We start from the raw sequence: 22,747 nt of genomic DNA on the forward strand, positions 1-22,747 counted from the left end.
AATAGAACATAACATATTCAAATGAAAAGAAAAAAACTTCACTAGGAAAGAAATAATTATGTCTTCATGCATTCAAAATTTGCTTCTTATCACTTACAAAACTTATTTATTCCAGTGCTGACTTCAATGTAATTCATTTTTTATCAAATTAGTACCACCCTGTATTTATTCAAGTAAGCCCATATTCTTGAAGGTGAGGGAGCAGTTCATTTATATGAGGTCTTTACATCTATACTGCATATAAATAAAATGCTCCGTAATTCAACGTTTGAGTAATTTAAGTCTGTTGAAACTTCATTATTTTTTGTCCTTTTTTAAGCCTCCCCATTTCTTAATGCAACTATGGTAAACAATACCAGCATAAATTTAAAACACTATCTTTTTTTTTCTACACTGTAAGATATGTGTAAAGATATGTATATCTATTTACTGGGTCCAAAAATTTGTCTGGATCTAGGTACCCTGCATAAACTGAATCTTTTTACCAAATGGTTCTGGGTGTTTTGAAAAATTCTATTTATCGTCCACCTAGATCTAGGTGTTAAGTAAAAATTAGATTTATAACCCTGTATAATATTATAGAATTTATGCAAGACAATGTAAAAATTACTATATATCCCAGTATATAAGTAGATTTTTTTCAAACCCTGAAAATTTTAAGAAAATCAGGGGGTAGACTTATACACCGGTAATATTGTTGGACATTCGTTGATTGTGAAATATCACCAACATTATTATTAAACAATGAGATAGATATGAATAACTCTATATCAATATACCTCTTTTCTTTCAAAAACTATTTTTAATGTATTACATACAATTAATTTTTCATTTTCTTTCATCATATCTTTACACATAAAGGTTTTTTTTAAAAAACAATATTTTACATTCCTTTCAGAAAAAAACTAAAATTAAGATATTCAAGAGTATTTCAAAAATATAACATCTTTATTTATAAAGGTTTTTTTTATAAATAATATTGTAAATTGGATTCAGAAAAAAAAACTTTGAATAAGAAAAGTGACGATAAATTATTCAGTAGTACAATTTCAAAAAATATAACACAGTGAAAACTTTTAAAACATACCATAAAACTACAAGTTTTTTAACTGTGTATCGGATTCAGTAATGTTAGCAGTGTCATCATACGAATCCCACTTTGCAAACTTGATTAACAATCTTACATCATTTGCAAATTTATCTTTATTTGAAATGTCACCTCATTGCATTTTTATTTGAAGTTAAATGTATCAAATCTGAAGAGAACAATGTGAAATATTTTTGTGGACTTAGTTTTTAATGATTTTTAATTTTAGAAATTTTCATACTTAGTTTTTTCAACGGTTGACTTATTCATTTGACACCAGAAATTATCTATCTCGTAATAAAAAACAGGGGGTTGACCTATACATTGAGATAGACAGCATATAATATTCTATCAAAAATAAAGCTTTAAGTAATTTTTATGATGCAAATATATAAATATAAACATGTAATTATTTTTACATTTATAGAATCCAAAATACTCATATCTACTATACATAAAATATTTTATTTTATTACTATATCTTCTATGTCTAAAAATGTTTATCTAAACATATTCTTGTTTAGTACTAATTTTACAAGGGAATTTCGTTTGCCTGGTTCTGAAAATATTTCTAATGAAATTTCTGTATTAATGAAAGGGAACATATGAGTATAAGGAGTATTTAAGGGAATATATGAGTATAAACATGCATATTTATTTTTACATTTATTAAATCTAAAAAATTATATCTGCTATAGATAAAAAAATTTCTTGTACTACTTTTTCTATATCTAAAATTGTTTATCTAAACTATAGCAAAAAATATTCAGGAAACTGGTCAGATTTAGTACTCTTTTATTTGTTTAGTACGAATTTTACATTTGAATTTCATTTGCATAGTTCTAAAAATAGCTACTCTACACCAGAAAATATTTCTAATGAACTTTCTATATTATTAAAAATAAAATTCCAAGCGAATATATGAATATTAACATTTGTATTTATTTCTACATTTATTAAATCTAAAGAGCTGTATCTACTATAACTCTAAAAGTTTATTTTATTATTATATCTAAACTATATCTTAAGATATTTAGAAAACTGGCCAGATTTAGTGCTTTTTATTTACTTAGTACTAAATTTACGTTTGAATTTATTTTGTCTAGTTATAAAAATAGCCATAATACACCAGAAATTATTTACAATGAAATTTTTATATTAATGAAAATAAAGTTTTAAGTAAATATATGAGTATAAATATGCATATTCATTTTTACATTCATTAAATCTAAAAAACTAAATCAAAAAATCAAATATAAAAAATAATTTAAAAACGTTTTTGTTATTATATCTTCTATTTCTAAAATAAATTATATTTATTTATCTAAATAGATTTTATCTGAATTATATCTAAATAGATTCAGAAAACTGTTTAGATTAAGTGCTTTTTATTAGTTTAATACTAATTTCACATTTAAATTTTATTTGCCTAGTACTAAAAATAGCTACAGTACACCTGAAAGTATTTTATAAATTATTTCTTATTCCTATATTAGGGGGGAGGTGAAAACATATTTATTTAAAAAAGTCATCAAAATGGTACTTACATACATTCATTGGTTGAAACTTCCAGGTGTAAACATCACCATGATATCATTTAATTATGTATTGAATTATAATAAGCTTAATGTCAAGTTTAGTATGTTTTTAATTCTGGTTGAAGGCAACATTAAAAGTATTACATACGCTTTTTTTTTTAACATATCTCACTGAAATAATGCAAAATTTTTTTCAAATTAATTTTTGTCTAAATTTAATTATTTTTGTAATTTAAAATTCTTTTCTCACTATTTTGGATACAAATAGTGTTTGAAGTGATCTTATTACAACTACTAATATCAATATGAAAATTTTAACTTAAGTTTGATGTAATAATACAAGTTATACTTTATCTTTTAATTTGTTATTTCAACACAGTTTTGTTAATGATGGCCTTCGTAGAGACATTTCATATAATAACGTTTTTATCCCTAACCTTTTTAAATTAATTTTTAAATTATATTGAAGTGTTAAGTACAAATTATGAACTGATACACATCTCTATTATAATTTGAGTTGTTTCAGAAAATCAAGAAATAACCATTTTAAACATAATTTGACTCATTTAAATTTCATTCGAATCCAATTTCATTCCCATGTTTTTAATACCTGCTGCAAATCTATGTTAAATTTTATCTTGATTATTGAATGCTATAGTTTTACAATAACAATTATACAGAACATGTTATCAAACAAACAAATTTATTTTGCAGGAATGTCGACCCACCAATATGGTACGATACTGATGTTAAACTGTTTGAAATTCAAAGAATATAAATTTTCTCCCTTCCTGGTGATTGACTAAACCACTATTCCAAGATGTTTTAATGATAAATAAAACCAAAACTTTTATTCCAAAGATGTATGCATTTTAAAATTTAATTATTTGTTTTATTAAATATTTATTTTCTGTTTGATTGTTCTAATTATGAACAATTATAGAAGTATAATTTTATTCCTTACATTTCATAAAGTATTTTTCTTATTTCTGTATTCAATATTCTACTGTAAATTTTCATGCCATAGCCATGAAATTTGAGCATATTTTTAATTATACTACATAATTTTCTAATAAAGTTGGAGGAATTATTATAAAAAAGAATATTTAAAGGATAATTAAAAATTAATTTCATTACATAAATCATAAAATTTGTATTATGTATAAATAATATTTATGTACATGTAAATAAAACATTTGATTTTTAAATAGAACATTATTTTTATAGACATATTATGAAATAATTATATTTAATTTCTATTATTAAATTTACTCATTGATTTATAATAGTGCCTCTAAAAAGTTTTATTTATTTGTTTTTTAAACATTAATATATTAATTTGTTTTGTATATCCATTTAATTGTTAGGAAATAAATAAAATAAAAATCTGGATAGTAAAATGTAAGGAAAACCTTAAAGTAATCTTAATTTTCCTAGGGTTATTTTACAGTAAGTAGTATGAAAATAATATTTTATTATTTTAAAATAGACTGAATAAATTTAAGTTTGAATTTATATAATGTTTTTATTTTATTTCCTAGACCATTGCCAATAGTCCATTATAAGTATATTCTTATAATGGACTAGTTCTCTAGTATGACACAAATTTTTCAACAAATGCATTAATGTTACTTTCAAAACCTTTCTAAACTTCGTCCTCAAATTTCTGTTTTTACTGTGATGAGTAAAAATAATTTACAACCAAAATATTTGCTGTGCATTTTATATTTTTAATTATATATTACTTTACTGATGCATGCATTTATTTAAAGTTTTTATATAATAAATAGATATTTGGGTGTATTCTAGTTTCTTGTTATTTGTTTGATGTTTTTAAACCACATTATTTTGATATTTGTTGATTATTTTATAAAACAAAATTTATTTGATGCACGAACTACTTTTACTTTCATTTTTGCTTTAATATATCTAACATTATTCTAGTCTGTTTTGTGTGAGATTCTTTTTTTTTATTTATATTAAAACTATGACTGTGCAATTTTACTATAGTTTTTTGTCAATTATAAATATTTAAGGTCATAATAAAAATTCATGTATTTATGAAAAATAAAATATTCCATTCCTTTATGAATTGAATTTGTGTTTTTTTTTTACTGTTTTTTGCTTTTATGAATTACATCAAGCAAAAGCTAATAGCTATATCAAAATTAAAACTAAATAATAATAGAATAATACTTTTTGTTTTCTTTTACTATATTTTCATTTGTCAGTAATATAAATTTTATTATAATATAAATTTTCAGTAATATAAATTTTATAATTGTTATGTGATGTCGCACTGTGATACATAAAATATATTGCAAAACACTTACTATTAGATATGAATTTTTTTACAAAATTTTACTAGACCTTTTTTTAAAGATATTGGAATTTTAAGTATCTCAAACAAAAATTTATTCATTTTTCCTAACATTGAAATATTTACGTTATTTTCTAGCTTGATAAAATTCCCCACTTTGAGGCTACACTGTTAGATCAACGACTTCCAATGCAAGTTGTGATATCTACCTCATCATACATTTTCTAAAATTCAGCTTTTACAATAGTTAGCAGAACACCTGCAAAAACTAAAATTTCTCATAATCACATGGTTTATTTCATATTTTTTCAAGTCAATATCAGCAAACACATAACTTTTCAAATCATCACCATTCAATTTATTCAGTAATAAATTATTTACAAATGCTGCTAAACTGTTTTGAACTCTAACTGCTACAGAAAATTAGGTTTAAACTCTCAAAAGATCATTCTCAAACACATCTTTTATATCGAATTTAAAAGCCCTTTATTTCTAAACAAATTTACCCCTTCAGTAGTAATATTTTCATAGCTTCAAAAAGCAATAGCATCTTCATCAGCAAATAAAACTAGGACCCGTGATTCTGATAATTACTAAGCTAATATGGAATGAAATTGATGTCTGGTATAACAGATCCCATGTCCAAAGGGATCAATTCTGAAACTTGTACTTCTCTCGGACATAAAATAAATTTATTTATAGTTATGAAGCTTATCTAAAACTGCTTCTGCATATTTCACTCAGACTAAAAAACAGTCTATTTTTTTGTTGTTGTTGTAGTTTCCTACAACTGTGCAAAATTATGCTTACCAAATGCCATTTTAGTTTGAAAAACACAAACGTAACAATAAAAATTTATTTTATACAGTCACATAAACACTGACTTATTTACAAAACAAAAAAAAATTACAATAACTCTTCCATTTCTCTTAAAAACTGCTGGTATGCATCATCTTTTGTTGGAGCTGAGACTGATGGGTTGGCAATAGGAGCAGCAGTAGGATAGTTATCTTTACCATGATCAACTAAAAAAGAATAATCTTTTAATGACTTGCACCCAATTCTAAATAAACCACATAAATTATACCATCATAATCAACAAAATATTAAAAAAATGACAGAATTAAACATTTAAAAATCTAATTAAATTAAATGTAAACATGGAAAACCTATGGCCCACAAAGACTAAATTGACCCTAAAACAGTCATACAGCAGGTTCCAAGGAACCCTATGGTTCCATTCATATGGGTTCCGAGGACATTTCTTTTAACCAGTAACATTTAAAACCTTTAATAATTGTTAGATCCAATCAATAATCCATTATTTATTTAATGTTACAGTTGCCCTCACGAAATTATTTAATGTAAAATGACATTGAAAAAGAAATGAATATTTTTTTAATAACTATAATGTTTGTAATAACAATATATTTCAAAAATTAGGAAAATATCATGCATGTATAAAACTTTCATAATTATTTTCAAATGAAAACAAAATTAACAAATTAGTTAATAAAGAAATATGCTTCCCTAATAGCATTTTTCAACGCCTACAGCAGTTCGTTTTAGTTTTTATTTCAAAGGAAACTATGTTTCTGCTTGTTTTATTCATTTTCAGCTACAAGCATACATTTATAACTGGGACAAGATACAGCTCCATGACTTCGAATTTAATAGTTGGACATAAAAAGTGACCTAAGGTAATTTCTCATTCCCTTATTAGGTGTTTTTTTTTTTAAATTAAAGCTTTTATAGGTAAATAATTTTGCAATCTTCTTTATTTAACTTATCTCTCAAGTTGGGATTCTACCAAAAGAAGGTTCATAATTTACGGTTCCATTCTGAAAAAAATTGAAGACCACTGGTCTAATAGATTAATAAAAATATAAAAGAGAAAAAAATATATAATTGCTTGCTTTTTTAGCCATGCTCTATAATAGTTAAGTTCATGTTCTGGTTTACAGTCTTTTTCAAAGTGTCAGAATGTGACTCTTTCAATATGAAAGTTCGGTTTATGCAATGCTATGAAATGTAATTTAATTACAACAGAATTTGTGCAAAGAAGCTAAAAAATTCCAAAAGTGGATAATATAAATAATGAAAATTATGATCTCAAAAAGTCATCATTAATAATCACATTTATCTATTACTGTATTAACAAAATTTATTTTCTAAATAATAGTTAACTTTTAGGACAAAAATTAATTTAAGTAATCATTTTTTGAATTCCTATAAATTCAACATATTTAGATTTGTAAGTTAATAAGTACATATGTTTAAGTTTGACTACATTATTTTTATTACCCGCACCAGAACAAAAGATTGTGTATGCACTTGTAACACACCACTCAATAAGTCTACTGTCTGACATATACTGGCACCATTCCATTCAAAACTATATGATTGCTGGTTAGTAGCATTCTTCAAACAACAATTGTCTACAATTGACAATTACAAGTGATTTTGACCCAAGTGACACTAATTTTGTAATTTTAATGACAATGGATAAAAAAGAATTTCGGATATTGATTAAGAATTGTTTTTTGATGCAGAAAAATACTGTTGAAATGAAACAGTGTCTTAATAAGCATTGAGACTATGCAACAGGGAAATCAACTATTATAGACTGTTATCTCGAATTTAAACGCGGGTGCAAAAACATTGATGCTGAACAATCTGGTCATTCAAAATCAACAGTTGTTCCAGAAAACATAAAAAAGTTCATAAAATTGTTTTGAAAAGCACAGATAAAATAGGAGCTTCAAGTTTTCACTATATATGTATGTTTTTTTATGCATTTAAATATTCATTGTTAAATTATTTGGAGTAGCAATTTTTATCAGAATAGGAATTTCTATTTTTAAATTGCTACTCAATTCTACAAAAACACAGGGAAATTTTAAAACAAAGCAAGAAAATCATGTTGAATTACATGTAAGTTATGTTAATATGTAATTTAATAAATAAATGTAAACTTACATGTTGATCCAGACTTAGAACCACTCTTCTTATGGCGATCTTCACGCTTAACTCTTAATGTTGTTGGCATAAATCTCATTACATCAGCACTAAGATTTCTTATTTGAGGTTTAGCCTCAATAGTTGCTGATCTTTGTGCATCTTCAACTCCAAGAATAGCTTTAGGTCTCTGCATAAGACTTGGAGGTGCGCTGAGAACTGTAATGGGTGGAGCAGCTGTAGCTGTAGGAGCAAGAGAAATGCCCGGGGTGGATGAAGATGCATTTGGTAACCCAGATAACCTAGGAGGAGCGGCAGTAGGAGGCCTAAGAAGTCTTGGGGGAGGCAGACCTTATAAATTAAAAAAGAAATAATCCCATTAAAACATATTACACTTTGAATTATCATTTTCTTGCTCCCAATTTAACAAAAATTGAGAAGAAACAAAAATTACTTTAGATTTTTTTTTTAATTATAATAAAATTACACAGCCATAAACTTAGTACACGCACATCACCCAATCATGGCCTAGCACTTGGCCCTATTTTTACAGCTCTATCTTTTAACAGCCATGAAAGGTAATTTTTACTCTGATCAGACGACATCAACAGTGCCTAAGTTGGTACTTCTTTTTATAAATTTCTACATCACATCCAGGGAGGGAACTTTCAGCCACAATAGACTTTGCATGCACTTAGCTGAGCATACACCAGTTGTTTTGTTAACTGTCAGGATCAAACTCACTACCCCCCAGCTTTTCAACCAGCTGTGTGAGCAACATCTTTACCAACTGTGTCACTAAAGCCTTGTATAAACTTTGAACTGTTAAACTGTGAGAAATTTTTTTAAAAACACAGAACCTATGCATTTAAAAGATTTAAGAAATAAAAACATTTAGCTAAAATTAAAAAAAAAAAAAAAAAAAANAAAAAAAAAAAAAAAAAAAAAAAAAAAGACTACATATTTTTTCATTATTTAGATTATTAGTTTAAATAGTAATTCAGATACTTAAAAATATTTTTAAAAACACAAATATACATTTAACAGCTATGCAAACTGTTTCTTTAAAAAAAGGCATAAAATACAATCATTCTAATTAAAACAGAAACTAGAATTAAAAAATTAAATATAAATTCTGAAAAAAATGCAAATGTATTTTAAATTTATTTCAAAACAATAATATGCCTTTGGAATGAAATTTTTACATTTTTTATAGCTATACAAAATTTAAAGCTGTTTCTAGAAGCAGATGCAGATATACATCAATGCCATAAGAGTAACTAAAACAATAAAATATATATATTTTTTACCTGGTGGTGGACCAGGAGGTAATCGTATAGGGGGAGTCCCAAGCCTTATTGGTAATCCAGGAGGAGGTAATGTTGGTCGACCAGGAGGTGGTGGCGGAACACCAGGAGGAAGCATACGAGGAGGGGGTGGTATAGTAGTACGTATTGGAGGTGGTCTGAACATTACTTGAACATTAGGCGGTGGTCCTAAAAAGAAAAGAAAAAAAACATGAGTTGAAAAATTTAGCTTTTAGTAAATTGTAATAAATTAAACACATTAGCATTAGTTTTAATGATGTTAACTTTTTTTAAATGCTCCAAAATACACATAACAGTTAAGACTAAATGTTTCAAGTAAAATACTAAGTATTTTCATAAAATTAAAATCCTAGATTAACCGTCTAGTCAGAATATTTCACACTGTTTTAAGCTTACAAACTTTAAATAAGCAGTGACTGACTCAATGGGCACTCAGGAGAAAGGAAAGAGATCCATAGTTTGTGATTTGGCAAAAAATAAAATAACCAAAAACAAAACCAACCCAGTGCTTTTAAATTTTAGATGATTTGGCTATAGCTTAATGACCAAAAAGATTTTACGAGAACTACAAGAATCAATATAACCCTATAACAGAAACATTCCTGTGGTTAGAGAAATAAAGAATGAAGAGTTAAAAATAGATTTTGATGTTTGCTATAATGATGACAGTGAATAAATCAACATTTGAACTGAATTAAAAAGTTAGCCATTACATTAATTGTTAAGAAAATAATTATTTATTTATTGCTAAGAAAAGAATTAATTATTTATATTTGCATTTTATAAAATGTAATAAAAATTAAACAATTGATTTAATTCAATAAAAATTAGAATGATTAAAAAAATTTAATTTAAAAAAATTTTTATTAAAAAATCTTAAAAGTTAAGATAATGGCAATACAAAAATACTACAATACGGAAATAAATATAATTAAGAGGAAAACATGACATTCGCATAAAAAAGGTTTGTATAATAATAAAAATATTCTTTTATGAAACAGAAGATACTTAACAAGGAAATTATTATTTCTAATTATCATTCTGAAAAATATTTAAATAAAATGCCTGATGAAAATTAATTGAACATAAAGCCAGAGAATTAACAGTCAAAATCACCTGAATATGAATCGTGAAATGAAATTTTAAAATTGTGTGAAAAGAAACACAATATTGAATACATATCATGATTTTTAATTTCTGGAAATACTAATCATGATGCATGATTTTTATATCACGTGAATACCAATTACATTGTGTAGTTTTTAAATGACGTATAAATAAGAAAATTGATGTTTGATATCATAAACGAGTGAATGTGAATCACAATATTGGACTTTGAGCTTACGTGAATACAAATGGCTATGTGAAACTTTTAAAGAAGTAAATACGAAAATCAATGTTTGATATTAAAACCACATGATTATGAATCGTGATATTAGCGAATCCCTGCGCAGTTCCAAATATTCACAATGACAGAAGAATCACATGCATGTTTACATTTATTTTGTTAAAGGGTTTAAACAACAAAATGTAAACTAGGAAATGCGTCAAAATTTTGACAGATTATAAGATTTTGATTAACCGAAGTCAGTGAACCGATGGTCTTTTGATACAGGGAAGCATGCAAACCAATGATCTTGAGATACAATGAACTCTGCAAATTTCACAGAAAAACGACATGCTCTACTCCTACTTTTTAGACCTGGTATAAGAGGATACGAAAAAACACAAAATATAATCTCCCCTGATTTTATGATATTTAAATTCTTTAGCCTATTATAAGAAAAAAAAACAGAATTAAGATCTCATAAAAGAAAACAACAAATTTTAAACTTTCTTCAAAATTAAAATTTCTAACGAAGACATAGTAAATTGTTTTTTTTTTATAAAAATAACATAATTGAATGGAAAATTTTAGAAAGTATTCTGACAAATTTCTAAACAATATTCTGAGATCTAAATAAATAAAAAAAATCAAACAAAACATTAGTATACAATATATTGAGTAACATAAAATATTAGTATACAATATATTGAGTAACATAAAACATTAGTGTAGAATTATTTACCTTGGGGTAAGCGCGGAGGTGGACCAGGAGGTAGAGATGTAGATTGAGGCATGGGTGGAACTGGAATATCTTCAAGCTTTTGCTTATTAGCAGTCTCAGTTGCTGTTTCAGACGTATCCATCGTGTCACTTTTTTCCTAATGAAAAAAATTTTTTAAATTAAATACAGAGCAAGTAAGGTGTTTTTACAATCGATACAAATTGTAAAATTTCATATTTAATGAAATTTTATATTCTACTGTTTCCCACATTTAGATAAATTTAATTTAATAAAGTATGATAAAAAGATTTAAATTACGCAATTTATTAAGTATTATATTATTTTTAATTCCAGTCATTAATAAAAATGCACAATACAGTAAAATATATGTTTAGAATAAAGCATGCAACACATCTGACAAATTTAAATGAAAGCAAAAAAAAAAAAAATACTACTAAAAAAATCTGGTAATTATTTTCTGCAATTTCGTCTCTGAATTAAATAATGTTATCTGCCATTATATAATGGAGTTATTACAAAAATACTTATAATGCAAAATTACCTTCTTTTTATCTAATTTATTCTCTGATTCATCTTCACTGTCTTCTTCCTCTTCCTCCTCTTGTTCATCATTTTCATCAGCAAATCTGATTTTTCTACTTTTTGCTAAATTCAAAAATAAAACACTTAAAATAAGACATGAAGAAAGAAATAACTTTTTAAAAATATTAATTCTGTATTACTTACCTGCTTTTGGATCCTTCTTAGAAAGCTTCTCTAAAGCTTCATCTAAAATAAAACAAATAAAAGATTATTTCAAATATATATTTATTGCATGTTTATAGGAATAAAAAATAAACAAAATTAGACATATAATAATTGATATTGGTTAAATACCCTGAAATGCAATATTAAATAAATTATTTAGCATACAAGTGATTTCATTACTATTAATTTCAGCAATTAAACTTTAAATTTGATGCTTTAAATTTCGAATCACAATATTGAACTTTAAATTTGATGCAAGTGAAATTACCAATATTACAGAATAATTTTATATTTAGTCTAAAATTAATCAATAATTCACAAAAAATAATAAAAGCATACAGATAAAATTGAATAAAACAAAATTTAAAATACATTAAACTTTTAACAGGCTCTAAAACTAATTTGTTAGTTTTACCATACATAACCAAAATAAAAAATATATATAACAAAGGTTAAACTATTTTTTTTATTACTTTCTGAGGGACTGTAAACTTTTACTAGCGATTTATACAATAATTTGTTTTTTTTAACAATAATCCTCTTTTATTTCTAAAACAGCCAATGCCATTTCTATCACGTTTATTATGCTGCATCTATGAAAACTAATAATAATATAAATTACTTTTTTATCAAATAATTAGCTTATATTTAATTGTTTTTAAAGTCATTTTTTCATGATAAATAACCACACTACTAATATAAAACTGCAGTAAATTGGAATAAAAACAAAAAAATATCAAAATTAGAAAGCTGAGCTAAAAATTAAGATTATAATCAACATAAATAATCCTTATTTTATAGGGTAAAACAAATCAGAAAAATCATAATTGATACTTATTACATACTTATCTTTTTTCTTGCTGCTGTCTCTTCAACATAATCTTCATCATCACTAGAAAGATCAGGTATAGGACCAGGAGGAACACCAGGAGGTTTAATAGCAGCTAAAACAGGTTCACTGAAGAAAAAAATTTACCTATTCAACATCTTATAATTTTTTCTCTTTTCCCTGCAACAATCTAACAGTTTATTCATAAAATAAGAACAACAAAAAATGGAATGAACTAAAATGAAACAAAAATATAAGTTAATTCTGCCTCTCTAGCAACTGAATATAAGTTTCCTTGTTTAATAAAAATGAAAGCAAGCAATGATTTTTTTTCTTTGGAATGGGGGAAATAATTTGCTTTTAATACAACAAAGTAAAGATACTTTCTTTGCATGCGAGAAGATTTTTTAAGCTGTTCAAAAAAGTTTCTCAAACTAAAAATTTCAGGATTTATAGAAATAAACAGACTAAAAACAATTGCACTTCACAAGCCAACTAAACGTTATATCAATTTTAATCTTTGAAAATATAAAGTTGCAAAAATCTCTTATAAGCATCCTTATACTTGGGGTCTGATTAATTATTTAAATACATTGTTTGTAAACCTTAAAATGAGAATATATCGTTAAATATGTCCTACTGTATATTTATGTATAGTTATTATAACTGTATAGTTATGCCTACTGAATAGTTATTTATTATAGTTTATTTATTATAGTTTATTTTAGTTAAATATGTCCTACTGTATGAATCTGAGACTCAGTACAATAAAAATAACATGAAAAAACTTCCAAGCATTTTTTAAGAATAGTTTAAGAAGAATCTTCAATAAAATTTGTAATGCAGAAATCCTTTAAATAGCAAAACAGAAACCAATTGAGCTGAAATTTAAAAAACATAAATGGAAATGAATTAGTTATGTTCTACATAAACTTGAAAAATTTAAAGTAAAACAAGTTTTGATTTGATTGGAACCCTCAAGGCAATAGAAAAAGAGGAAGACCTAAAAAATACTTGGTGCCGGAACAGGGGTCTGTCCAAGTCAAATTTACTACCATTTAGCGGTACTTTCACAAATTCAACTTTAGGAAGAACGGCAGTTTCACAAAATATTTTTTCTTAAAATTTTATTTTTGTGTCTCATAAGAAAAGATAAATCCATATTTTTACCATATTTTTGTGTTGATTTTTTAATATAATTTTTCATTTTCTCAAATTATAGCTAAATTTTCACAAAATAGGTACCTCTCAGAAAAACCTAGACAGACCCCTGTGGATGATAGTTAGTGAGTTAAAAACAATAGGAAAGACAAGGGAAGAGGTAAAATATCTGGCCACAAATAGAGTGCGATGGAGAGCTTTGATAGAAGCTCTATAAGGAGTGAAAAGGAATATGTATGTAACTTTTGTTGTAACCTATGTTGTAAACCTTTTTAGTTTCTATATAAGCCCATTTGCTATTAAAATCCCTCTCGTGAAATGAGGTAAATAGGAAAATGTACTTCAGGGCCGAAAGCTTAATGTAAGAGGGTTAGGAATGATCAAATAAAACTGTGCTATCAATCATATTAAAAGATGCACCAAAATTCAAAACAGGAAAAGAACCTTGTCTCTAAGATAGTACATTAAGAGACTGATTATCTGTTGTTATGCTTCTAAATACATCATACTATACAAAATAGTACCATTTATAATAACTCAGTTTGATGTTATTAATAGTTTAACTTTATAGTAAATTCCTATTCTTACAAAATAAAAATGTAAAACAATAATAATTTATAAGTGATAAAAAAAATTCTGTTAGCAAAATTTTTAACGATCTAGTTCTTAGTGTAAAAGAGTCTAAGTATATAGACAGAGTAAAGTATATATATAGAGCAGGGATGGCGAACCAGTGGCACGCGTGCCACTTACGGCACGCGACACAATATTTTGGGCACGCCACCGATCACAAAGTTTACTATGAAGCATATTAAACAATTCAATTAAAATTCACAAAAAAAGAACAATTAATGCCAAAAAAGCAATTAATAACCACAAAAAAGCAAGCGAACAATAAATAACTAGCAAAAAAAATTAACAGTTCTGCTTAAACTAACATCTTATAACCTTAATATAAGTTATTTGTCATCCCATCTGCAACAACAGAAGTCACACTGATGTTACTTTAAGTTGAATTACGCATATAACTGAGACATTGCAAAAGTTGAGAATTGCATTTTTTCGTAGTAATTAAAGAGTTTAGAGTTGATAGTATTTAGTATTATTATTTACCCAATAATCACGAAGTCAAAACTATTTGTCGGCACGTCTATGACCTCATTGCAATATATTTTAGAAAAAATGGCACGTTGGTGTATGAAGGTTCGCCACCCCTGACATAGAGTATACAAAAGTTAAAAAATGCATTTCATAAATTTAAAAAAAAAAATGAATTCTTTCCATTTAAATATCTGAAAATTCTTTTACTTGAATTTTCCAGATCAGGTAAATTCTGAATAATCAGACTTTTTCAGTATTGAAAAAGAAGAGCAGGTTACAATGCACCTTAATTTTATTATTTCAAGTAAATAGTTTTCTTTAAAAAAAAAATAATAAAATTTAAACAAGGAGATAAGAACAAACCTTGGCAGTGGAGCCTTTTTCAGAATTGAATGAGGTAAAACAAGATTTTCTACATCCAGCATACCTTCAATCTCACTAGGTAAAGGTATTTGTGAAGTTACTGAAATTAAAGACAGATTTTAAAAATAAAACATACAAACTCTAACACTAACATCAAAATGTGGAGGAAGAAAAAAAATACAACTTCCACAACATTTTTTATTTACATGTTATGAAAACAAAAATTTGTATAACTATTTCCATTATAAAAATATACTTACAAAACATTGCTGCTGGTGCATCTGGCAAAGGAATTTCATCCACTTGAACTTGCTGAGCAATTCGGACAGACTCTGTGTTTATGAAAATAAAAATTTTAGAACAAGCTAACAAATAAAACAATTTATCTTCCATTCTGTTACAATAAAAAAAGAATGATATTAGAAAACTATTATACATATTGAAAACAAAATGTTCTATGTAGTAGAGGAAAGTGTATATAGTAAGATAGATTTTACAGTAAATTAGATAATAAATGCATAGTAGGAAATACAGTAATTCGCCGATTATCCGAACTGCTCGGGACCGAACATGGTTTGGATAATGAAAAGTTCGAATAATTGGAAAGTTGTTTAAAATCTAGTGTAAATGATTATTATTTATGCATTAACTTCCCTTCGCACCTTTTGTAGGCTTAGGACTTGGCAGTACTATCTAAAATAGCTCTGGTGTGTTTAAAAAATTTTTCCTTTTTCAATTTTTAAATATTTTTAATAAAAAAAAATTTTTTTAATTTTGAATTATTTTTATCATATTTCAGTTTTTTATAATTTTTTTATCAATTACTGATTTTAAAACATTTTTCATTGCAAAAGAAATCCAGCAAAGATCCCGTTTCAAAGGAGACACGTTTTTTTTAGCAGCCATTTATCCCTTATTCTTTTTAAATAAATCAAGTTAACTGGATCAACATTATTTTGACGTTCTAGCCAATTCATTGTGAAATCTAATGGATTGCATGCTTCTATATGAGAAGGTCCACTATCTTGAACTTGATCACCTACTTTTTCCACTTCGTCTGTGGAGTTCCGATTTTCATTCAAAATTTCAGCAACAATTTCATCATTTTCATCCGAAAGATCTACTGGTTCAGAAACTTCAGTTTTGTTTGTTTTTCTGTTAAGCATTTTATTCCAAGATTTAAGATTCCAAGCACTGTAATCACTAATTATTAACCATAGGTTACAACTACCCATTCCCCAATTATAGAACTTCAGAACTTATCAATTCATAAACTCCTTCTGCATTCCAACCATTCCATTAGACTATCAAAATGAACCTCGCATACTTGGAACATAATTTTCTGTTGTAAAGGGCTAAAGGGGTATGTAGGTTTAACTGTATCACAATACATGTATGTATGGCAACTATAAGAAAACTGCTAAAAAGGTTGTAAATTAAATATGGTCTTCAGATGTAGGGGGTATTATTTATTCTTCTCAATTTACAAAAATTGTCGATAGGTTGAAAAGTATTCTAAACTTAAAAAAAAAAAAAAAAAGAATTCAGACACAGTTCGGATAATTGGACGATCGGATAATCGACGCTCTATTGTACATTAAAACACTGCAGTGTATTTGCGCCAATGCATATTAAAAAAAGCATTGATACAGATGTACTACAGTGCCTGCTGTAAAAAAAAGTGGAGTGTGTAGTGTCGAATGTTGTACATGCATTGGTTTGTCTGACTACATAATGATTCATAACATTAACAATTAAATTAATTGCTAAGGATGTAACATTACAACTCTAAATCAAGATTTATAAGTTATATAAAATGAAAAAAAAAGCTTTGCTGAAAAAAAAAACAAATAAGAGGTAATTACAATGAAATTTTTTCAAATTGATGTAGAGATTGATAATCATCGGTACTCAAAAGTGGGTTTTTGAATTGCTTATCTTTATGTATAAAAATATCTGTATAAAAAAAGTAGGGCTTATAAACTAATAAAAAAAAAAATAGCTGAGTACAAATTTAGCTATATTGCATGGTCCAAGTCAAGCCATTGAATAAATAAATGAACAATGTTTAATGAATGTTGAATTTGACTAAAATTTTGAGATGTAATTGAATAATGCATAAAAAAGAGAAATTCTAAAATGCAAAACACACATATGGAGCAAAGAAAATTAATTATTTATTTAACTCTTCTTCGGAACTAAAAAGAGTGAAATTTTTAAACAGAGAAGATACTTCTCATAAAATACATTACGTAAATAGAAGAAATTTGTATTATTCTACAGAACACTTTCAAATTCTTTAAATATTTTAATGTGCACAATTAAAAACCAATCAAATTTATAATATCTGGGTATTACAGGTCATATTTATAAAACAATAAACAAACAAAATAATGAAAAATATAATTAAACCATTTAAAATCTGCATAAAATAAAAATCTATTGCACCTACCAAAATATTTAATAAGTATATTCCTTCTAGCTTCATACTCTAACTCCAATTTTTTCAGCTCATTGTATCTTTCCCTGTCTTCTTTATACTAAAAAGATAAGGAAGTTAACTGATAAAATATTTCTTAAAATTATAAAAAAATATTTATAAAACTAACAGTCAAATAATTTGTTTTTAAAATTTAATGTAAAGATTTAATATTTGTGCTTCAGAACAATGCATGTAATATTTTTGATTGCATGAAATGAATACTCACATAAAGTCTCATTACTCTATCCCAAGTTTCCTTTAGTTTTTTTCTCTTATCTTTCAGAACTTTTTCATTCAATAGTGGAGGAGAATTAACATTGAACTCTAAAATGAAAGTAAAGTATTTTTTAAGTAAAAATGAAAATAAATAACATTTCAATAAAACTTAAACATTCAAATACTGAGGTAAAATAAAACAGATTGCTTTATAAATACTTTTTTTTTCCCACTTACCCATTTCATCAATTTTTTCCATATCATTAATTAATTGCAGGGGATCTTTTCCTTTTAAAACTGCAGCTCTAACCATTTGTCTCTGCTTCTTGTTCTGAAACAAAAGGAAAAAATTTAAATATTGAACTGGTTATTTGTTTTTACTTAGTAATGAAGAACAAACATATTCATAAAAATATTGTATTAAGTAAAGAAAGATAAGTGCAGTTTAAATTTTTAAACTCTCAATTTCAAATTTAATCTAAGTAAAATTTTATTCTTTTCACACATAAAAAAACACGTTTTTTTTTCCTCTATGTTACTCAATAGAGAATTGTTTTACAATGAATTTTTATTGCACATTTGACTCAAATTTTAAGGAATTAAATCCAATTTTATAGAACAAATGCAAAAAATTCTTAGCTTTTTTATAACTGGTTACATAAATCATTTAATATTTCTACAATAAGTTTCATCAACATTGATTAAAATCTTTTTTATTATCTTTATAAAAATCTCAATTTTGATACACATAGATTTTAAACAAAAAGAATGCAAACCAAGATAAAATATTATTTTTCTCCTTTTATTTTTATATCTTTTTAATTTTCAAATAGTCTGTCTACAGACAAAATATATGACAAGAATATATACATCTATGGAAACAATAAGAATACTAAATAAAACATATAATAAATTAATATAATTTGCATTGCTTCCAAAAAAAAATGTTTTTTGAAGATGTTGAACAAAAATTTTACAAATTAATCACGATTCAGCAATGATTTTTATTCGTGACAAATTTTACGACTCAAATTAATTTAAAATAGACATTTCTTGTAAAATGGAAAATCATATGAAAAATTTTAAATATTAAATTATAGTAGCAATTTAATTAAAAGATTAAGAAACCTATTAATCTGTAACTAAAGGTAGAATGGAAAATCTTTTGAAAAATTTCTTTAACTATAGAAATAGGGTGACCTGGGGTAATTCCTGATCAAAAAATGCAAACATCTATTTTGTAAGAAAACTATTCAAGATAGAATTATAATATTTACTGGAAGTTTGAGGCTATATGAGATGAGTCCCAGGCTACCTTGCTTTGTTTGAAAATCTAATTAGAATTTAAAATATTTTAAATTTTTAGTGATCAGGAATTACCCCTTCTCTTGATCCTTTCTGGGGTAATTCCTGATCACCAGTTTTAATCATAATGGGGCTGTTTAAAAATAATTATGCAGTGGTAATTAACAGATAAAACATTAAGATCAAACAAATAAACCAAAAATATATGTTTAAGCAGCTAATAAAACGATTTATTTAAAAAGCAAAAATAAAGGTTAGCACTTTAAATTTTCCAAAAATCTTTGTATCCTGCCATACATTTTAGGTAAGCAGCTAACTTATTCTCATGTTCTGCTGGAATATAAGAAAGAGTTCCCACATGGGTTACTTTTGCTCAGGGTTCGGGATTTTTTTTATTTAAATCGGATTTTTTTGATTCAAATCAGGTTTTTTTTTATTCAAACACATTGTGAGAACTTTCACTTATGATTAAAAACTCCTTTATAAATGTTTAATCAAAATTAAATTAATATAAAAATAATATTATAACAATATTTTAGAAGCTCTAACTTACTAATATAATTTTTCATTATAATATATAGTTTTGAATGCATAGCAACCATTTTGAAACAAATGCATAACTGAAATTTGAAGACTAAATGAAATAGAGAATTTAATGAAAGGGGTCTATCTAGGTTTTTCTGAGAGGTATTTATTTTGTGAAAATTTAGACATTATTTGTGAAAATTAAAAATAATATTAAAAGGTCGACACTAAATGAAATAGAGAATTTAATGAAAGGGGTCTATCTAGGTTTTTCTGAGAGGTATTTATTTTGTGAAAATTAAAAATAATATTAAAAGGTCGACACAAAAATATAGATTTATTTGTTTCGTACGAAACACAAAAATAAATTTTTAAAAAAAGTACTTTTTGAAACTATTGTTTTTCCTAAAGTTGAATTTGTGAAGGTACCCTAGCAAATTTGGCTTGGGCAGACTCTTTAACTATTAAACTAAAATTTCAATTAGCAAACCATAATTTTAATTTAAAATTGTGATATTTCTCNAATATTATTTTTAATTATTTCATTTTAATTTTCAAACAGTCAGTCTACAGACAAAATATATGACAAGAATATATACATCTATGGAAACAATAAGAATACTAAATAAAACATATAATAAATTAATATTATTTGCATTGCTTCCAAAAAAAATGTTTTTTGAATATATTGAACAAAATTTTACAAATTAATCACTGATTCAGCAATGATTTTTATTCATGACAAATTTTGCGACACAAATTAATTTAAAATAGACATTTCTAGTAAAATGGAAAATCATAAGAAAAATTTTAAATATTAAATTATAGCAATTTAGTTAAAAGATTAAGAAACCTATTAATCTGTAACTAAAGGTAGAATAGAAAATCTTTTGAAAAATTTCTTTAACTATAGAAATATTACTCTAAATTTTCAACAAAAAAAAGCTATGTTGCGTTATGGAAAAAAATAGATATACATATATTTATATGAAACAAATGACAAAACAGGAAAAATCAAAATATTTTAGCCCCCTTAATCCCAATCCAAACCCTTTTTATCTTCTTTTTCACATCATTTATTGGTTTGTTGATTTTTTTTTACTGGAAATATTGTAAAATAATTCTCTACTTTACTTTATTCTAAACTTATAATCAAATTTTTTTTAAAAAAAGATATGGTATACAGTGGAAAAAAGATTCATAAATATTTTAGTTTTTTGAATATATTGTTAACATATTAGTGAGTTTCCTATAAAAGTTCAACAGATTGAAATGTGGCATCCATGAAATTACCTTTTTCAACTCTCGTTTTCTTGCTTCTTTTCCTACAATAAACAGAAATACACATTAGTAAAAGAAAAAACTAAAGAATTTCTTTAAAAAAAATTAATAAATATGTCAGAGTCATTTAGATGAAATTTTCGGCCAGTTTCAATCTACTGAGATAGCAACATTTTATTCCTAAATAATTTATTTAAAAAATTTAGGGGGTTTAATGGTATGCGTTGATACTATAAAAGTAATAGTGGTTGAATTAACTAAAAATTTTACAATTCCTCCCCTCAAAGGACCAACGGAAAAACTTATAATCAAACAAGTCATAAGAAAATAAACATAATAAAAAATCAACAGTATTAAATCAGCATTTTCAGAACTAAAAAGAAAGTTTAAAATATGAAACTTAAAAAATGTTCAAATATTCTCTTTAAAAATGCTTGCTCCTTCAAGTAACACTCTTGAATTTCACTTAATAAGACTAAGATAATATTTAAAAAAAATTCAAGTTTCTTATTTTTGAACGTTCATAGTAGAATACAATTTTTTTATGAAGAATAGTAATATAAGAGCTCGTTTACAGCAACAACTGTCACCAAATGGTTTATTTACTAGCAAAAATGAGGATATCTAAACATAATATGTCGCGTCAACTACAATTGCCAAATGGATTTCAAACTTGCAATTTTTTTAAAAAACGCATGCAGATGTTTGCATGGGGTGGCTACTAATTATACCCTTTCGAGGTGGTATATTGATGCTTTCTATTATAAGTTTATCGAACTCTGCTGTCTATAAGTTGCCAAGGCTTGGTGATTATGGTGCCGCAAATCAAGATACAATCATCTTTCTTCAAAAAAATAACTAGTGGCTTACCTGGTGATAGCTATGAGTTATACAATATAATTTGGTCCCTTTTTGCGAATTTTCGTTCGTGATAAAGTCCCAAAAAAATATTATATAACAGGAAAGATATAGGGATAAATAAAATTGCATTCCTTTAAATTGTTGGTCTAATTATTGTTACATTTTAGTAAGAATACAACTAATCACCAGAAGATGCATTATATTTTAATTTTGCGTAACGTATAAGGATAGTATTCAGAGTCTCATAGTAAAAACAGCAGAATTAACTAACTAAACAAAATGCATTCAAATGCCATAGTATACTTACGAGCTTGATCAGTAGGATTCATATACTTCCCACTCTTAGTAGTATTTATAGACCTTCTACCCATTTTTAATTGCTTTAAGTAAACGTTTTTATTAAAATTATAGATTTATTTCCCTATAAAATATTAAAACGACTGACTTATAAATGAAACTACTACTTGTTTACTAGCATCGATCAGTGGGATTCAGTAGCAGTATCGTTTCCTGCCGCTTATTTTTGCACTATTCTCCTTCACTAGGTCACTTTAAAAAAACTTCAAACAGGGTTTC

General features: G+C 25.8%; 2 protein-coding genes across 2 annotated transcripts in view; one reads left to right on the forward strand and one right to left on the reverse strand.

Moving 5' to 3' along the window:
- LOC107444832 (protein HID1) overlaps nt 1–4,717 on the forward strand; it is a 23,039-nt gene extending 18,322 nt beyond the window's left edge. The window contains exon 19 of the mRNA XM_043039986.2: nt 3,340–4,717. Coding sequence (XP_042895920.1) covers nt 3,340–3,403 — 64 coding nt within the window. The 3' untranslated portion in view covers nt 3,404–4,717. The remainder of the gene's footprint in view (nt 1–3,339) is intronic.
- A 1,070-nt stretch (nt 4,718–5,787) lies between these two features.
- LOC107444833 (WW domain-binding protein 11) lies at nt 5,788–22,698 on the reverse strand. The gene is made up of 14 exons (XM_043039998.2): nt 22,479–22,698; nt 21,323–21,354; nt 18,437–18,530; nt 18,210–18,307; nt 17,954–18,041; nt 15,762–15,833; nt 15,502–15,601; nt 12,893–13,005; nt 12,027–12,068; nt 11,842–11,945; nt 11,301–11,436; nt 9,214–9,399; nt 7,925–8,254; nt 5,788–5,970 (listed from the first exon to the last, which is right to left on the reverse strand). The coding sequence occupies exons 1-14, from the start codon at nt 22,540–22,542 to the stop codon at nt 5,852–5,854; spliced, it is 1,578 nt and encodes a 525-aa protein (XP_042895932.1). The 5' UTR covers nt 22,543–22,698; the 3' UTR covers nt 5,788–5,851.
- Between the last annotated feature and the right edge of the window lie 49 nt (nt 22,699–22,747).

This window comes from Parasteatoda tepidariorum, chromosome 7 (assembly GCF_043381705.1).
Source record: "Parasteatoda tepidariorum isolate YZ-2023 chromosome 7, CAS_Ptep_4.0, whole genome shotgun sequence".
NCBI lineage: Eukaryota > Metazoa > Arthropoda > Arachnida > Araneae > Theridiidae > Parasteatoda > Parasteatoda tepidariorum.